Source organism: Rhinatrema bivittatum, chromosome 7, assembly GCF_901001135.1.
Source record: "Rhinatrema bivittatum chromosome 7, aRhiBiv1.1, whole genome shotgun sequence".
In the NCBI taxonomy this organism is placed as follows: domain Eukaryota; kingdom Metazoa; phylum Chordata; class Amphibia; order Gymnophiona; family Rhinatrematidae; genus Rhinatrema; species Rhinatrema bivittatum.
The window spans coordinates 271,632,395-271,651,954 of record NC_042621.1 but is presented as its reverse complement, the minus strand read 5'-3'; the positions used below and the strand labels follow the sequence as shown (position 1 = coordinate 271,651,954).

Genomic DNA, 19,560 nt, shown 5'->3' with positions numbered 1-19,560 from the left:
GGGGGTAAGAGAGGGAGGAGAAGGGGGGTGGGGTAGAAGAGGTTCAACCAACAACAGAGACATCAAAACTATTTACAATCAATTTTAGTCAATATAACCTCTTGACAACAATAGCAGCAATAATGTTGCTGGAAGCAGTATAAGTTCCAACTGGATTTTAGTGATAATTTTCAAAAGTGAATTGATTGTTCTTTACAGCTCTAATTGGAAAAATAGCCAATTGATTGTTACAAAATGAGATTTAATAGATTTGTGACCCTTTCTTCTCTTCCAGCAATCGACTTCCGTTTACTCCAGTCAATTTCTTGGGTAATGTGGCCGCATCTCTTCTCCTCACTTTACAACTGAATCTCCAGATCTCCCCATGGGAATGGGCAGACCATTTATCCCAATTTACTTTCATCATAAAAGAAAGTCCCAGTTCACTGAGAAATTGAGTAGTCGCTGTAGTCTTCTCTATTCCTCATTTCTCATTCTATGGCACCAAGAGGGCACTTGAATTCAAACTCTTCCCAGATGACTCTCACCTGCCTCTGTAGCACAAGATCTGAAATCGTACTTCTCAAGTTCTCCTCTCTGAGAATGGATGAAAGTCCATTCTTCACAGATGACATCTCTTCTTCCCAAGTCCTTTCTAGGTAAAAGGGCACCTTCCTCTTCAACTACCCCAACTCTTCTTTGTCTCCAGGCCCTTGGGATTTCAGAAACAAAAAAGAAGACAAACGTTCACTCAAAGGAGAAACAAAATAAGCAGCAGGACAGGTAGAAAAGAAACTTCCCCATCAATTACCTAAAGGGTTTCCAACAAACAATGGACAGAAAGGCAGAGATAAGGTACTCTGTCTCCTTAAACATCCTAATCTCTAAGCAGAGAGACCCTAGAGTCCTAGTCCAAGAAAAAATAATAAACCTAGAGCAGCATAGGACGTGCTGCCCTTTGGAAGGTTAACTCAGGAAATCTAACTCAAAAATCCACACTCTTGAGATGGTGGCAAGGATTTATATATATAGTCAGAGCATAGCTTTCCCACATGGGGAGCCCCTATCCTATCCCAGCCTCTGCTCTCTAATCTGCCTATACCTCCCAAAATGTTTGGTTCAACCTTTCTGGTAAGGAATCCTATGGATCTTTATACCTTTTATTTCATCATTGATCTTTAAAGTCCAAATAGGGTAGGAGTGATCCTCAGTCACTCCTGCCTTGCTGGGTCAGTATTTCAAAATGGCCCCAGCCAGTTCTGAGGTGGAGACATTTTGTTATATAAATGCTTTATTGTACATTTGTACATCAAAATGATGGTTGCCTCAAAGCTGGCTGGCACCATTTTAAAATACCTACCAGGAAGGGCAGAAATGGCTGGGGATCACTCCTGTTCCGTTTGGATTTTAAAAATCAGTGCTAAGAGATAGGAGGTAGAGATGGAGGCAGGCCCAGTGGCCTTTAATTTTTTTTATTTTTGGATCATGGGGCCTCAAGCTGGTGGCTGCCTAGTGAGGAAAATGAAATGAAATGCTGGATAACATTTTTGTCATTTTTCTTTCTTTTATTTTTCATTGACATTTTTCAATTTACAAGCTGATAAAACTCAAAGAATATCAATGCAAATATATTCAATTAATACAATAATATATAATTGCCAGTTTAAGTATCAATGGATAAACCATTCTCTTCCAGATCTACCAGGTTATGGCTTAATCGTAAGCTTATGAAGCACTCTTCAAAGCATAGAGTAGCAAATAAGGCTTATAGTATCACATGCAAATCTAACATCAACATTAAGAATTGCAAATAATACATGCATTTCTCTCAAAAACTATGGCTCTTCTAAGAGGTCCGGCTATAGGAAGGGTCATAGTACTGAAACAGCTCTTACCTCTTTTCTTAATGAGAGGTCTTTGTTTGGACAGAGGTGAAGCAGCTCTTCTTGTTTGTCTTGACCTCAGTGCTGCCTTTGATACAGTAGATCATCAATTCCCACTGAATTGATTGTTTTATTGTGTTGTCAGGGAAAATTCGTTGCGATGATTCAAATCTTTTTTTAGAAATGGCCGTATTTTAAACTCCCCCATGCGTAAAAAACTGGGGTTATGTGCGCATTTTAGAAGAGTCCCAGCCGTGCGTGTAATCCCCGTTACACGCACAAGAGCCAGGCCTCTGTGAAGGGGCTGTCCCAGGGGTGGGGAGGGGCAGGCCGGGGGTGGGGGTGGGGAGGGGCAGGCCGGGACAGTGCCATTCCTCACTGTCCCAGAGCCTCGCGCGCTGGCACAAGTTACTTCAGGTTGGGCCCTGAAATAACTTGCAAAATACAAGGTAAAAAAAAAAAGGATTTTAGAGAGTGGGGAGGAGAGGGGAAGGGGAAGGGGGAGGTTAGGGTAGAGGGTAGGAAAGTTCCTTCCCAGTCTGCTCCAATTAAGGAGCGGACTGTGAGGGAATTGGGAAAGGCCCTGATGCGGCGTGCGCATGTTATAAAATCGTTCGACCTTGTGTGCGTGCCAGGTAGCGCGGGCACATGGACGCACGCGCATATTTTTTAAAATCTACCCCCTGTAGTGTAAGCTGGAATTCTAAGCATTCTGCTTTACTCCCACTTCTTAGTGGAGTCCCTCAAGACTCAATTCTTTCTCCCATAGTTTTCAATTTATCTCTCTCTCCTCTTGCTACGCTAATTCAGAGTTTGGGTTTCTCAGAGTACCTTTATGCTGATGATGTTCAGATTCTTGCTAGTGTTAAACTCTCACCTACAGACAATCTGTCAGAGTTCAATAACTGTCTTTCTAAAGTCTCAGACGGGTTGTACTCCTCCAAGTTGAAGGTCAATCCTTCAAAATACGAAGCCATTTGGTTCACTCGTACTTCTCTTTCTTCTGCTTTTCCAATTCCAATAATGGCAGGTTGTACTGTTCCAATTAAAAATACAATCACTGCATTAGGATTCACTTTTGACAACCAATTCAGTTTTTCTCATCATGCTTCCAAGATGCTTAAGTCTGTTTATCTTTTCTCAGATTTATACGTCATCTCCAGCCATTTTTGGATAGTTCTGATCTAAAAATTCCAACTTATGTCTTTGTTATGTCTAGGCTTGATTACTGTAATGCCTTATTACATAGTCTTTCTGCAACTCAACTTAAATGACTTCAATTGGCACAAAACGTAGCTGCTAAAGTCATTTTTCACAAATCTAAATATGAATATGTCACCCCCTCTACTGTTTAATTTACATTGGCTTCCAGTATCTTTTCGTATCTTATTTAAAATCGGATGCCTTACTTTTAAGGCTTTGAGGTGGGGCACAACTTTTTATCTTGCCTCTGCAATTTCTTCCTATCTTCTTTCTCATTAATTACAGTCTTCACAACAAGAACTTTCAATGCTACTTTCTATCACTAGCAATTTGTTTTTCTTACCTTTCTCGTCATCTTTGGCATTCTCTACCTCTTAATATTCATCTTAAGAAAGATTTTTTTAAATTTAGGAGGAACTAAAATCGTATTTGTTTGCATGAGCTTTTTCACAATGGATTGTTAACTAAGGGCCTTATTTTCTAAGGCTATCGCATGCTTGCGCTACCAGTGCAAGCGTGCGATAGCTGGAAAGCTTAGTGCAGGCCTGCGCTACCTGCATCGGAGTGGAGTTGGCCCTGGAAGAGGAGGAGACGGGGCATCATCGGGGCCGACTTTGCGAAGACGGCGCCAACAGCAAAAAGGTAAGGAGCCTTTTTGATGCCTATTTCGTGCCGAATAACGACATCTTTTATGGTGTAATTCGGCGCGACGCCGGTAGCGATCGCTCCGCGGTGGTACAATTGCTGCTGGCTAGCGCAGGACCGCCCCCCCGCTAGCGCCAGGATTCACTAAGCCTTGCGGCATTAGTGAATCCAGGCCTAAATCAGCCAGTATATGTTTATTTTATATTTTCTTATTTGAATTGTACAGTATTTAGTTACTTTTTTATTGTTTTTATTTTCAGATTTGATTTGTAGTTTTATTACTAATTTTGTTTTATCTGTATATTGCTTTGTTAGCTTTGCCTATTTTATTTGTACATCGCTTTGCTTTACATGTGTAATTAATTGCGATTAATCAAGTAGTAATAAACAAACATAAACATAGGGAAATGTTGGCTCACTACATACAATAATATATGTCCGCATACAACTCAGTCTTATGCTCACCCCCTGCAGAATCACAAAATTTTAGCAGCTAAGGGCTCTATAGCAAGCACAAAGGAAAGAGGGGAGAGCAGACATCTTTGTGTAGTTCCTGTGCCTAAGAAAAAGGGTTTTGAGGAACAACCAATAACCCTTATTTGTGTTTCAGGCTGGAAATACAAACATTTAACCCAGGATATAAAATGATCCCCCAAATCCAAATTTAGTTAAAAAAAACAAACTAGTATGCCCATTCCACATGGTGAAAGGTTTTTTCTGCATCTAAAGCCAGAAGCATAGCATCCTGGAAAGTATCCTTCCCATTACTAATAAGGTTAATAGTTCTTCACACACTAAGCCTTGTCTATTTGATATAAAGCCATTTGATCTGTCACCAAAGGCATAATGTCCTTGAGTCTGCTTGCCAAAACTTTTGCCAGTATCTTTATGTCATTATTCAAGAAGGCCTGGATTTTAAAAGGCTTACACTGTTATGACCGCTGGCCGCGGGAGCCGACCACTCACCAACGCGGTCCGCTTGGCAAACGCTGACTACAGTCGTCAGCAAGCTTTCCCGCGGCGGTTCCTGCTGCCGTCAAACATGGCCGCGGCGTCAACTGGCTTCCTTCTTCACGGCTGACTCCGCCCCCGCCGAGCTTCCTAGAGCCGCGCGTGCGGCAGAAGCTATCCTCTTAAAGGGGCCAAAACAGGATATTGGATGACAACTTCCTGCGGGCTCCATCTTCTATTGGACTGTTTAAGGCAAGGTTTTACTCTCTTAAGTAGTGCCATCACTACCTCGGATCAAGGGTCCACCCTCCGGGTCATAACATACGCGCGTAAATCCAGTGGATGCCCGCTAAGGCTATAGGTCTATACGATGAACAAACCTGGGATTCTTTATTCTCTTTAGGAAGTACTACAATATTAGCTAATCGCATAGTTTTTGATAAGGGAACCCCTCCAAGGACAGCGTTATGTCATTTTTATTTCATTTTGTTTTCCTGACAAAATGAATTGAAACAGAAAATTTTGTTAAACTGTACTGTTTTATTTCAAACAAAAGCACATCCCTAGCTGGTTCTTCTTCTAGCAAAAGCTGTGTACACTGTTGCCTATCGTGGCATGATCCCACCCTGGTTAAACCTCCACAAAAATGATTACCTCATACAGGGTAGGTAAGTAGCTAAATAGTCATTATATAGGTAAATGGTTTTTGAAAAATCCCCTCTCTAAGGCCTAAATCAGAGCTTCCCACACCTGTCCTGGGGACCCCACAGCCAATCAAGTTTGCAGGTTATCCACAATGAATACGCATGATATAAATTTGCATATTGACTTGGTATATGCAAATTTATCTCATGCATATTCATTGTGGATAGCATGAAAACCCGACCGGCTGTGAGGTCTCCAGCACAGGTTTGGGAAGCCCTGAGCTAGATCTTTTGCATTGCCACAGGATGGGAGACAAGCCTTGGTGACGCACGTCCAGTTTGTTGTGCATCTTTTACCTGGAACTGGTGACCTAAGAAACACATACAGAATGAGTGCATCCTATTGTGGACTGCAAACTGGTTAAAAGATAGGAAACAGAGAATAGGAAAAAATGGCAATGATGGAAGGTAAATAGTGGAGTGCCCCAGGGATCTCTGCTGGGACTGATGCTTTTTAACATATTTATAAATGATCTTGAAAAAGGAACAATGAGTGAGGTGATCAAATTTGCAGACAACACAAAATTATTCCTAAATCACAAGAAATTGCAGGAGGGCTTTCCAAGACTGGACTGGGCAGATGAAATGTAATGTGGACAAGTGCAAACTGATGCACATAATGAAAAGTAATCCAAATGTAGTTACACAAAGTTAGGCTGTATACTAGGAGTCCCATCCAGGAACAGGATCTGGGCATCAGAATATTAGGAATTATAAGGAAAGGAATAGAAAATAAAACAGAGATTACCATAATATCTCTGTATCGCTCCAGGGTGTGACCAAAACTAGACTACTAAGAGCAGTTCTGGTTGCCACATATGAAAAACAATATGGCGGAACTGAAAAAGATTTAGAGAAAGGTTACCAAAATGATAAAGGGGATGGAACAGTTCCCCTATGAGGAAAAGCTAAAGAGCTTAGGGCTATCTTTGTTACACTGTATATTTCTGCCTTCAATTCTTTGCACCATTTGCTGTGTCACTTACGGTAAATGCATTGCCAAATTGCCTCGTCATTTGAAGAAGGGACCTATGTACTAAGCATTTTTCCCATATACATAGAATGGGGGGAGAAAAAAACCCTTTGTAAATCAGGCCCAAAATAGGAGAAAACCTTTAGCCTATAAGCCTCTAAACCTTGAGTTTCAAATATTTCCTGTTCTGAAATATCCTTAACAATTTATGTTAGAATTTGTAGAAAAATAGAGCAAAACAGATGAAGTCAGTTCTCAGCGTTAATGAGTAACAGATTTGTCTTTCTTTCCAGAATTTTGTGCAGCTCTGACATTGCTTTGCTGCTGAAAAGTGGAATTATTTTTTTTTCCCTTTGGGAAGTGGTGTCTGAGTGATGGAGTTTGGCTGCGGGTAACCTGGAGGACTCCTGAAAAAAATGCCTAAAACTTGTTCACGCCGGCTCTGCCCTGGACTATTCTTCTTCCTTTATTCGAACTGGGTCTTGACGTTGCCTGCGGCGGCCCTGCCCAGCGCCTCGGATTACCTGCACCGTGGCTGGCAGAGGCTGCTGGAGGAAGGCGAGGGCTGCGCGGACTGCAACCCGGAAGAGTGCCCCGCCCCCCGGGGCTGCCTGGCAGGGGTGGTGAGGGACACCTGCGATTGCTGCTTTGAGTGCGCCAACCTGGAGGGCCAGATCTGCGACTTGGACAACACCAACCACTTCTACGGGAAGTGCGGGCACAACTTGGAGTGCCAGCTGGACATGGGGGACCTCAGGCATGGCGAGGTTCCCGAACCCCAGTGCGTCTGCTTGTCCAGCACAGCAGTCTGCGGGTCGGATGGGAGGACGCACGCCCAGCTCTGCAAGTTCCAGGAGGTGGCCAACGCTCATCCAGAGGTGAACCTCACCGTGATCCACGAGGGACCATGTGAATCGGGTATGATTGAGCATCCCCTAATCAACATCCCTTGCCCTTTCTTTCTTTCCTAGTACTGCTATCCTCTGTATGCTTTAGTATGTGTGCGTTTTAGTCTGCTATGCTGCATATTTGCTTTTACATGTATCAACAGATCGATACTAGAGGCAATTTGCGAGAAATAAACATTCAGAGAGAGACCCAGGTAGTGTCACAGTTCCATCACGCTCTATATTTGTTAACGGCTAGTTGTGCTGTTTAATTACTACTCCTCTTTCTAGCTCTTCTGGCTATAAAATGCAGCTAGAAAACTGTGAGACATCTAGTTATAAAGGGCTTTATGGTGCTGGAGCTTGCTGAGCAAATAAGGCAAACATACTAGGAATGTCTTTGAGCAAAGTATCATGGTGGCTTTGTTAGTCCACTTGAATATGAAGAAGTAAGGGTCAACATACAAGTTGTAGGTGATACTTTTTAATTGGACTAATTCAATACATCTGGGATTAGCGTTTAAGGGCTATGCTGCTCCCTTCGTCAGGTCAGTGAAGAGGCTGCATCTTCCTGGCATATTTAACCCACATTCTTAAATGACCCTGTACTATTTAAACCCAGCAACATTGTTTTGTGTAATCACAGGCTTGATAAAGGGAATGCAAATCTTGCAAGTTAGTCACAGACATATTAAGAAGGTTCAATGAAAAGGTATCACCTACAAACCTGTGTATTGACTCTATTTCAATATATAGCAATTAAGGATGTGCATTCATTTTAAATGAATGCATTTTTCATGAGGAAACATTCTGTCTTTGGTTCATTCCAAATGTTACAATAGACAACTGAAAATATCTGGCAATTTTATGTTTTCAGTTTGTTTTTAAAAATCTTTTTTTTTTTTTTTTAAAAAGGAGGCCTACCCAGACTTCCCTGCTGCTACCATATATAAGCCGGGGGCCTCCCTGGACTCTTCCACTCCTCCACAATCCCCACAGAAAAAAATGGGGCCTCCTCAGGCCCCTCTGCCCTTTGTGCTGTAATTAAGCTGAGGCTAGGGTCTCCTTGGCTACGACCTACCCCCTTCCATGTGGGTCTTCCATGAAGAAAAGAGCAAGGATGAGCCACAATTGCATTTGACCCACTGGTTCTCATTTAAAAATGGCACCGACCTTTATGGCTGAAAAACAATATGGCGCCCGCCGGCTCTGAGGCAGGGCAGGAATGACTGGCGATCACGCCTGCCGCTTTCTTCATGGGAGACTCCATGGAAGGGGTAAGTGGGGGCCACAGCAGCCCCAGCTCATTTTCGGAATGGGGGTAGAGAGGGGGAAGGTGAGGGGAGCATAGGGTCCCAGGGAGGTCCTGGCCTATTTCTAGAGCTGGGGGAAAAGCGGAGGGGCCTGGAATCGTATCTTATTTAATTTATTTGAAATTTCTTCTAGCCCGCAACTTCCTAACATATGTTCAGTGCGGGTTACAGAGATATCAGCCATAAAATACAAAATACATCATAACATTCACATTCAAAACATTCAAATCACAAAACTAAAACAACAATCTAACAGTTAAAAGCTTCTTCAAAGAACATTTTTTTTTCACTCATTTTCTAAGCAGTTTTAGATCTATTCGCTCAATTTACTCCATCCTATTGCTGCAGCAGGGGAGAAAACTCGCGTACTTCCTCATTACACAGTGCGCTTCCAGTGTTATTACCTAATTAACGCTGGAAGCGTGCACCAGGATCACGTAGCACAGCAATCCCAGCAGGACAAGAGGGGCGAGTTCCAAGGTCACCGGGTGGGAGGGAAGGTGCCTGGCAGGGAGAGGGGGGGGGGGGGTGAAGGGCTAAAGTTAACATTTTCTAGCGGGGAGAGGGTGAGGGGGCTGGAGGTGCTCATTTTTGGAAATTTACATTGCATTTTTAAGATTGGGGCACATTTTTGTGGTGAGCGGGGCAGAAAAGGGGTTGAGATGTGTTGGGGGGTGGGTATCTGGCCAGGAGGCCCGCGACGGTGCTTTTTAAAAAAAAAAAAAAGGTGAGCTCCTTACCCGGATATCTCTGAAGCTTTTAGGCCTGCTTCCGAGCAGGTCTAAAGTTAAGTGGCTATCTTAGTTGGATATACTCGATATTCAACTAAGTTAGCTGGATAAGAGAACCCCTCCCCAAGACTCTCCCAAAACGTCTCTTTTATATCTGGCTAAATTATAGGCAGATAATAAAAAATCCAGCTATAATGAAGTTGGATAAGAGGGTGAATATGGCGTATAAGCCATATAGATAGATGACGTCTGAGTTATCCATCTAAATGGTTTTTGAATATCTACCCCAAAGTGTGTGCATGAGTGTTGAATTGATCTTCATTCAAATAAATGTTTTTGGTAACCAAGAAATGAGTTTATTTGATGTCTGCAGCTGGGAAAGAGGTTTAGCTAACTGTCTAGGCACATATATACACACACATACACACACACACAAAACACAAATATATTTCTGAAATCAGGTTACAGAATCTGGTGAAAGTGTCATCTGTAAGTTTAAGGGGGGACTGAAAAAAAAATCAAGAAATACATCAGAGATGTGCTTCGGGATCAAATTTCGTGTCGGGCTTTGTTTCGGGAATTTTGTTTTTCCCATGGTTCGTGGGGGTCTTTTTTCAGGGGCTCCGATTTTCACTCACTAATTCTGACACGTTAATGCGCACTATCAGGCGTTAGCGCGCACTAAAGCAAAAATGGATTTTTTTTCCGAAATTTTGGAAAAAATTAAATTGTTTTTCGGTTCTTCCGAACCATTACGAATTAGGCAATTTCGTTGAAATTGTCTAATTTGGGAAAAACGATTGCACATTCCTAAAATAATACAGTTAAAAGAAATCCATACTACATTTGCTGAAGGTAGTTTCTGATAAGACTGACTAACCTGACTGGCTGGTCTGAACTAGGATTTTCCTATAACATAAGAACATAAGATATGCAATACTGGGTCAGAACAAGGGTCCATCAATGTCCAACAGTGGACATTGGACAATCCAAGTCACAAGTACCTGGCAAGTACCCAAGCAATAAATAAATCCCAAGCTGCTATTCCTTGTTGATTAATAGTAGTTTATGGACTTCTTCTCTAGGAACTTATCCAAGCCTTTTTAAAGCTCAGTTACACTAATTACCTTAACCATATCTTCTGGCAATGAATTCCAAAGCTTAACTATGAATTGAGTGAAAAATAATTTTCTTGGATTTGTTTTAAATGAGCTACTTACTAATTTCATAGCGTGTCCCCTAGTCCTTCTATTTATTATGTGAGAGAGAAATAACCAATTAACATTAACCTGTTTGAGTCCTTTCTTGATTCTGTAGACCCCTATCATATCCCCCCCCTCAGCCGTCTCTTCTCCAAGATGAACAGCCCTAACCTCTTCAGTCTTTCCTCATAGGGGAGCTGTTCCATCCCCTTTATCATTTTGACTGCCCTTCTCTGCACGTTCTCGAGTGCAACTACATCTTTTTTCAGATGTGACAACAAGAATTGTACAAAGTATTCAAGGTGCGGTCTCACCATGGGGCGACTCAGACACATTATGACATCCACTGTTTTATCTGCTATTCTCTTCCTAATAATTCCTAACATTCTCTTTGCTTTTTTGACTGCCGCAGCACACTGAGCTGATGATTTCAATGTGTTATCCATTATGACGCCTAGACCTCTTTCCTGGGTGGTAGCTCCTAATATGGAACCTAACATTGTGTAACTATAGTATGGGTTATTTTTCCCTATATGCAACACCTTGCACGTGTCCACATTAAATTTCATCTGCCATTTGGAAGCCCAAGCTTCCAGTCTCACAAAATCCTCCTGCAGTTTATTACAATCCTCTTGAGATTTAACTACTCTGCCTAATTTTGTGTCATCCACAAATTTAATCACCTCACTCATCATACTCCTTTGCAGATCCTTTATAAATATATTAAAACACACCGGTCCATTTATAACTCCCTTAGATACTCCACTGTTTACCTTTTTTCACTGTGAAAACAGAACATTTAATACTAGTGTTTCCTATCTTTTAACCAGTTTGCAATCCACAAAAGCACATCACCTCCTATTCCCTGACTTTTTAGTTTTCTTAGAACCCTCTCATGAGGGACTTTGTCAAACGTCTTCTAAAAATCTAAATACACCACATCTACTGGTTCACCTTTTCCACATGTTTATTCAACACAATTTCTTTTTGAATTTAACAAATGGCTTCATTTGGGAAATGGCCTCATTCAATTCAGATTGCCCATCCCTATACAGGGTTTTCTTCCCCTGAAAACAAACCCAAGGAAATGTACCCTATCTTCCTCTGAACAGGGAGAAAGTCTCCACTCTCAGAAAAATAGAAAAAAAGCCAAAAAACCTTCAATGCCTTTTCCATTCTGGCAAGAGGCCTTTCTAAGGCGGCCACACCAAAGCATGCTGTGGTGTCATTCCTCCAATCTACTGCAGCAGGAGAGAAGAGAGCAGAGTCTGTCCCTCTGAACTCAAACTCTTAGCTCCTCTGGCCTGCCTCTAGTGCTCTCTTAAAGTTATAAACCATTTTTGTATCTCTTATCAAAGAATGCTTAGCAAATGGTTCAGCCCACTCCTACTTACTCTCTCCAACTAAAACATGTCCTCTCTAAGAGACATATTTTCCTGGTAAGGATCTTGTCGGTCCTTACAATCTAAAGCTAGTCACAAATGTATTAAGTCAATAAAAAGTAGAGATGTGAATCGTGTCCTCGATCGTCTTAACGATCGATTTCGGCTGGGAGGGGGAGGGAATCGTATTGTTGCCGTTTGGGTGTGTAAAGTATCGTGAAAATCGTTAAAATCGTGAGCCGGCACACTAAAACCCCCTAAAACCCACCCCCGACCCTTTAAATTAAATCCCCCACCCTCCCGAACCCCCCCCAAATGCCTTAAATTACCTGGGGGTCCGTAGCGGCGGTCCATAGCTTAAATTACCTCCGTAGCGGCGGTCTGTAGCTAAATCGGGGGAAGGGGGAGAGCAGGAAAACCGGCACACTAAATCGAGTAGTCTTCAGCCGGCGCCATTTTGCAAAATGGCCGCCGCAAAATGGCGGCGGCCATAGACCAAAATGATTCGACGCAGGAGGTCGTTCCGGACCCCCGCTGGACTTTTGGCAAGTCTTGTGGGGGTCAGGAGGCCCCCCCAAGCTGGCCAAAAGTTCCTGGGGGTCCAGCGGGGGTCAAGGAGCAATTTCCTGCCGCGAATCGTTTTCCATACGGAAAATGGCGCCGGCAGGAGATCGACTGCAGGAGGTCATTCAGCGGGGGTCAGGAACCCTCGCTGAACGACCTCCTGCAGTCGATCTCCTGCCGGCGCCATTTTCCATACGGAAAACGATTCGCGGCAGGAAATCGCTCCTTGACCCCTGCTGGACCCCCAGGAACTTTTGGCCAGCTTGGGGGGGCCTCCTGACCCCCACAAGACTTGCCAAAAGTCCAGCGGGGGTCCGGAACGACCTCCTGTGTCGAATCGTTTTGGTCTATGGCCGCCGCCATTTTGTGGCGGCCATTTTGCAAAATGGCGCCGGCTGAAGACTACACGATTTAGTGTGCCGGTTTTCCTGCTCTCCCCCTTCCCCCGATTTAGCTACGGACCGCTGCTACGTAGGTAATTTAAGCTATGGACCGCAGCTACGGACCCCCAGGTAATTTAAGGCATTTGGGGGGGGGATTTAATTTAAAGGGTCGGGGTGGGTTTTAGGGGGTTTTAGTGTGCCGTGTTTTAGTGTGCCGCTGGACCCCCAGGTAAGTTAAGGCATTTGGGGGGGTGTTCGGGAGGGTGGGGGATTTAATTTAAAGGGTCGGGGGTGGGTTTTAGGGTGTTTTAGTGTGCCGGTTTTCCTGCCCTCCCCCTTCCCCCGATTTACGATTTTTTGACGATAAATCGGGGGAATTGGTATTGTATCGTGGCCCTAACAATTTTGACGATTTAAAATATATCGGACGATATTTTAAATCGTCAAAAAACGATTCACATCCCTAATAAAAAGGTATCCCCTATAGCTTGCTTGTTGATCTTTATTTCTACATGTAACCCTTCCCATGTTCTCACCATGAAGACAGTGTGTGTGTGTGTGTGTGTGGAGGGGGGCAGATTTATTCTGAGCAGGGGTGGGAGCTTAGAGGTCAATATTAAAAGGCTTTGTCAGACAAACAATGATGTTTTAAATTCTTACCTACTCCTCACTGACTGCATTTTGTGCAGGTAACTTTCAACTGAATATTCTGGTGGTGTGAATTCAGGCTGAACATGTGGATAACATTAACCGGGCAAAGTTGACTGCTTAAGTCTCTTTGCTTCTAGGCCCTCAGGGTTTCCGTATCTGGACTTGAATAAAAGACTCCACACACTGGTTGGTTTTTCCCACTGAAATTTTACAGAAATAAAATGTCTTCTAGCGTAATGAACTGAAAAACAGTACATTTACTATCAGATTAGTCTGTTTCTTCCATTGGCACAGTTTCTTCCATTAGCACAGGATCCCCTTGCTTCTCTATTGCAGGATCTCCTAATGAACTGGTTTTGGGATACTCCTGTACCTCTTAAGTTACCCCTTGATACCTGAAATCCAATGGTTGAACTGCTCCTTTGCAGGACAGTCTCCTCTATTTTTCCAGCTCTGTCTCCTTTTTTTTACCTCTTGGCGCTGTGTACAAAGACTGAAGAAGTCAGTAGAGAAACTCCTGCCTTGCAAAAATCACAGCAGCCTGCTATATGGGGGTCCAGATCCCTTTCTGTCAACCCAGAAACAGCATTCTCGAGCTCAGCCTTAGTACGCTCTTCTTCCCTGAGAAAAATCCTGTGAAAGCCTCCATCACATTGGGAAATTCAGACTCCTTCTAGTCCTCAACCTTAGGGACCTTAAGAAGAGAAACGGGAACAGAAAGACCCAGAATCATTTTTCTCTTCCTGACTCTCCATGAGAGAGACAGAAGCTCCAGAGCCCTTTCACGGGATCTGCAGCTGCTCCTTGTGCTGTCTGTGTGCCTCCTCCGTACTCTGACTGCTGAGAGAGAGAGAGAAATAGAGAGAGAGAGAGAGACTGCCTCTGAACCATTACTGACTCTTAAGAAAGTCTAGGGGTGTCTCTATATCCTCTGACAGCACAATCCACTCTGGCAATCTCCCAAAGGGGCACCCTTACAATGGACCATGTCAGATCCTCACGATAGCAAACATATGACCTTTATTTGTTTAGTGGGGAATCTAAGGGGTTCTTCTTACATGCATAGCCACGTGGACCAACCTGTCAACCACGCTGCTTTTTCTGAGAACTGTTAGGTAACCTAAATGTCTGCAAGCAAAACATAAATTAAATTCTAATAAGTTCACTTTCAGATATTGCCTGGCATTTCCTTGTTTTCGTTTTAGGAACTGTAGAGTAGAGAGTTTCCTCGGACCTCAACAGGGAGGTAGAAACGGCAGGCAAAACTTTCAGTGGACAAAAAGGAAGAGAGGGAATAAGAGAGGAAGGAAAGGAAGGCAGCTTTTCTTATTCCGATGGGAGCTGGATCCGTTCAAATGCAGAAGCCCTTGTCTGGAAGCTAACAGTCTCTAGATTTGATCTCCTTTGACCTCTTCTTAATGAGAACAGCAGAGACCAGGATGCATCTCCTTAGCCTCCTACCCTGGCATCATTCCAATAGTATATGGGTGTTCAGCTTTTTTTTTTTTCTTTGTTGTTGTTCTATATATTTTTACTGGAAAGTTTCAGAGGCAAAACAAAGAAAAGGAAATCTACTCACCAGGTAGCTGAAAAAATCAAAGCAAGCAATATCTCCAAAGAGCTAGGTGGACTTTTGAACAAAATATGTACTCCTGTCCAGCTCTCCCTGCCTCCCATATAGATCAGTATTAATGAGAGCACCTCTCCAGAGAACAATATAGGGCATTGTAAGTGCCCGAGTGATGTCTTTTCTGATATAATGAATGTCGTCTTGCACCAATTGTGCTAAAGAATCATTTACAAAAAGATCAAGAGTTCTGCCTGCTTTAATCAACACAAAATAATGTCCCTTACCTAGCCATGACTTACCTAGAAGCATATATTTATTACCTCATTATAACACACTGGCATTTCATACTTTAACATGATTGAAATCTTTCTTTAAAATATGCCTTTGGAAGAAACAATTATTTTGTTTTCATACTATGGGCTAGGTTGCATTTTTTGTCATTAACCTGCAAAAGAGCAAACTGTACACAGGATAAGAGGGCATAATATGTTTAGCCAGTTCAGTGATCTAATTGGCTGAAAATCTTCTGATTACATTGCTGAATTGCCCATTCTTATTTGTCATATTAAGCAAAACTGTCAGACAGCAGGGCTGATTTTAAAATAACGTTGAGGGTAGTCTAATGTCTATACACCCTTGTTCACCCTTGATCATCTTAATGAACTGCTTTTCTATTTGTGTGAATAACAGATCTACTTCTTCGAATGCTATTTGTAGGCATAGGCATTACTTTTAATGCTCAACAAGTAATTGAGTAGAGAGTTTCAAGCAAAAAATAAGGTCAACAAATAAGGTATAAGCACTATCTTTTATTGCCTAACCTATTACATTCATGATCAGCTTTCGAGAGGTTTTCTTCCTTCATCAGGTCAATGCAAAAAGAGCAAAGAATGTTGACGTTTGAAGATGCAAACTGTAGGCTGAATTATATATATATTAAAAAAAGACAGCATGGTCAGGAAAGGCCCACCCGGTCTGCCCATTTGTGCCTGGCTACCGTCCTGTCGCAAGATTGATTCATTCCCTGCTCTTCTCCCTCTTTCCCCTGCCACTAGGGTGCCTTTAGGAGCAATTTTCAGTAGCTTGCTAAATACAAATTCTGCGGGTAGTTTTGTACCTTTGGACCTAGTAGGCAATTCATTTTTTTTTTTTAATTCTTTATTTATGAATTTAAGTTTACATTTCAAACTATTCATATTCGTATTCAATATACATTGAATTTTTAAGGATCAGAAAATAAAGCCTATCTCATCATTTTTAACCATAACACTTTCCCATCTTATATTGAAATTAAATTTGCTCCATTTACCTGATTCCATATTACTAAACAGATGAGGAGCCTATAGAGCATTATTCTAACATAATTTTAACAAAAACAAGACAGAATTATTACAGATTATTCATTCATTACATTCCCAACATTTGGGGCAAGATCTGAAATTTCTGAGGTTTCTGCCCCCCCTCTCTGGTTCCTATACTCCCCCAAGTATCTCTCCAAATCAATTGGATCAAAATATACAAATTTTGTACCATTCACATACATAATACATTTACTGGGAAATCTTATAAAAATACGAATTCCATATGTTCTAGCCTCATTCACTAAACTAATACATTTTTTTTCTCTTTAATTGAGTTTCTTTTAACACATCAGGATATACCCATATTTTCTGACCCAGATAGAGAGAGGTTCTTTTTTGCATAAATAACTTTAAGACCTTATCCCTTTCCAAAGAATGGGCAAATTTCACCATTAACGTGCCTCGTTTCTCAATCTGGGCAGAGTATGAGGTTTCTAATAAATCTGTCACATTTAAAGTGTTCTCTTGTGGAGGTAATTCTACATTTACATTTAAATTTCTCTCTTCCAAAAAGTAGGCATTTATGATTAAAGGGAGATTATCAGTTGTCAATAACAAAATACCTTTAAAATAATCTTTAAGCTGTTCTATAGCTGAGGTCATTATACATTTAGGAAAATTTACGAATCTTAAATTGCAATATCTAATTGCATTTTCCAAATTTTCCATTTTTTTTGTTAAGATATTTTCTCCCTTTATTATTGATGTTTATACTTCTTTCATTATCGTTAGTTCTTCTTTTACCTTCCCTAAGGAAACTTCATTATTCGTCACTAAAGGATTTAAGTTTAACAATGTGGACTGCATATCTTTTATGTTCGTATTTAAATTTGCAATATTGTTCTGCAATGATACTATGGCTGACCACAGCATCTCTAAAGAAACATGTTTAACACCCCCCAGTTTAGAATTAGATGCAAAGGGCACATTTACTACATTTAAGAGATCTTGTCCAGGAGCAGTCCCAGGGGAGGGGGTAATCATACTCCCTTCAGATACCATAGCTTGACCACAGGTGTTTTCAATATTCCGCATCTCTGTTGGAATAGAGGAAGACAAACTTCTTCCTTTTTGTTCTTCCGGTCTTATCATCCTTTCACCAGAGTCTTCCTCAAACGGGCTCAAACCCTTAGTCGAATTCAAAACTATAGGTGAGCCTAGCAGTCTGGTGGTAATATTAGACATTGGTGGTGCGGGTGTAGTTGGGACCCCAGGACTTAGACTAACCTCTCCCGATAGTGGTGATACATGCTCCGTATCCTCCACTATAATGGGACTCTCTGGGGTGCTATGTTCTGTAATTGAGTAGATACCTTCTAATGTCGTTTGAACAAGGTTAGGTCTGGCTGGGGTTGAGGCATCCTGCCTTACCTTTCCTTTTCTTTTTGTATGCGGCATATTTAAGTAACTTTAAAATTTAAACAAGATTAGGGTATCTACTCACTCTTCTGTCGTACATAAACTTATTTGGTTTGGAGAAGGGGGGTGAGATGTAAACTTCGAAACCAGGAAACGTGGCAGCCTTCCAGCCCTCGCCGGCCTAAGCCGGTCCAAGCCGCGCGCCCCTTCGGAGCGCGCGGCTTAGGCAGCGCGCCGACGGCGCCTGCGCGCCGTCTGCTACTTCCTTTATAGTAGCAGACGCCCTGCACTGACGTCACTCGTTGGCCTCGTTGTGAGTCCTGCCGCTTCAATCCAGCACCGGGTAAGCGGGTTTCGATGTTCCGGGTCTCAAACAGATGAATAATAGGTCTCAAAGTGCGGCGACAGGTCCCGGTTGCCCCCTCTCTCGACAACCACCGGCTCCCAGGTAAGGAACGTCTGCTACTTCCTTTATAGTAGCAGACGCCCTGCACTGACGTCACTTGTTGGCCTCGTTGTGAGTCCTGCCGCTTCAATCCAGCACCGGGTAAGCGGGTTTCGATGTTCCGGGTCTCAAACAGATGAATAATAGGTCTCAAAGTGCGGCGACAGGTCCCGGTTGCCCCCTCTCTCGACAACCACCGGCTCCCAGGTAAGGAACGTCTGCTACTTCCTTTATAGTAGCAGACGCCCTGCACTGACGTCACTCGTTGGCCTCGTTGTGAGTCCTGCCGCTTCAATCCAGCACCGGGTAAGCGGGTTTCGATGTTCCGGGTCTCAAACAGATGAATAATAGGTCTCAAAGTGCGGCGACAGGTCCCGGTTGCCCCCTCTCTCGACAACCACCGGCTCCCTGGCAATTCATTTTTAAAGAAAATTGCGCAAGTAGCTTTTCATCTGAGAATTTTGCTTATTTGGATACGCAGGCCACCAAAGCCCCTATGGACTTTACCCTTCCTTTTTCTGAGAGTGACGAAGAGGGTGGGGGAGAGTGTGCATGAAGATTTGAAAATGACGTTCTGTGTATACTTTAGTCTCCCAACCTAAATATACCTCCTAGGAATACCCAATTTTACTGTGGCTAAAAGTACACAGGTTGTGAACCCTGGACATATTTTTTAGCTGCTTTGAGAAGGGAACATTTTTCAGACAAGTGAATTTAGCTGGGGTAAAGCGCTATTGTCCTCTTTGGGTCCATTTCAAGAATGCTTGAATTCTACCATTTTTGATTCCTATCACCCCTGCTGAAAGATTGTACCAAGTGCCTCAGAGAAAAAGTATCACAAGAATCATAAGAAGTTGCCATACTGGGTCTGACCAAAGGTCCATCAAGTCCAGCATCCTGCCTCTAACAGTGACCAATCCAGGTCACAAGTATCTGTCCTTCTTGTGCATAATCAGGGATAAACAGTGGCTTTCCCAATCATACATGGGTAATAATGGTTTATGGATGTTTTTCCTAGGAACTTGTCTAAACTCTTTATAAACTCAACTGCTTTCATCATGTTCTCTGGCAACAAATTCCACAATTTAATTGTGCACTCAGTGAAAAAATACTTTCTGCAATTTGTTTTGAATGTTCTACCTATTAACTTCATGGAGTGTCCTCTAGTTCTAGTACTATCTTGTTTAGCAAAAGAGGGCTTTTTATATTTTATTTTGTATGTGATTTTATTTGTGTTTTGTGAACATGTCTTTGCAAGCCACAAAGAACAATGGATATATTTAAAAGGGTTATAAAAACTGAAAAACAGTCCAGGAGGATTTGATAGGAAAGAAGAATTGTAAGTTGCCTGCATACAATCTATATGAAAGCTCT

The 19,560-nt window shown here is 42.4% G+C and overlaps 1 protein-coding gene across 1 annotated transcript in view; it reads left to right on the top strand.

Annotated features, from left to right (window-relative positions):
• Positions 1 to 19,560, top strand: part of KAZALD1 (Kazal type serine peptidase inhibitor domain 1) — an 83,700-nt gene that overhangs the window by 30,297 nt on the left and 33,843 nt on the right. Inside the window, exon 2 of the mRNA XM_029610239.1 lies at positions 6,632 to 7,256. Coding sequence (XP_029466099.1) covers positions 6,755 to 7,256 — 502 coding nt within the window. The 5' untranslated portion in view covers positions 6,632 to 6,754. The remainder of the gene's footprint in view (positions 1 to 6,631; positions 7,257 to 19,560) is intronic.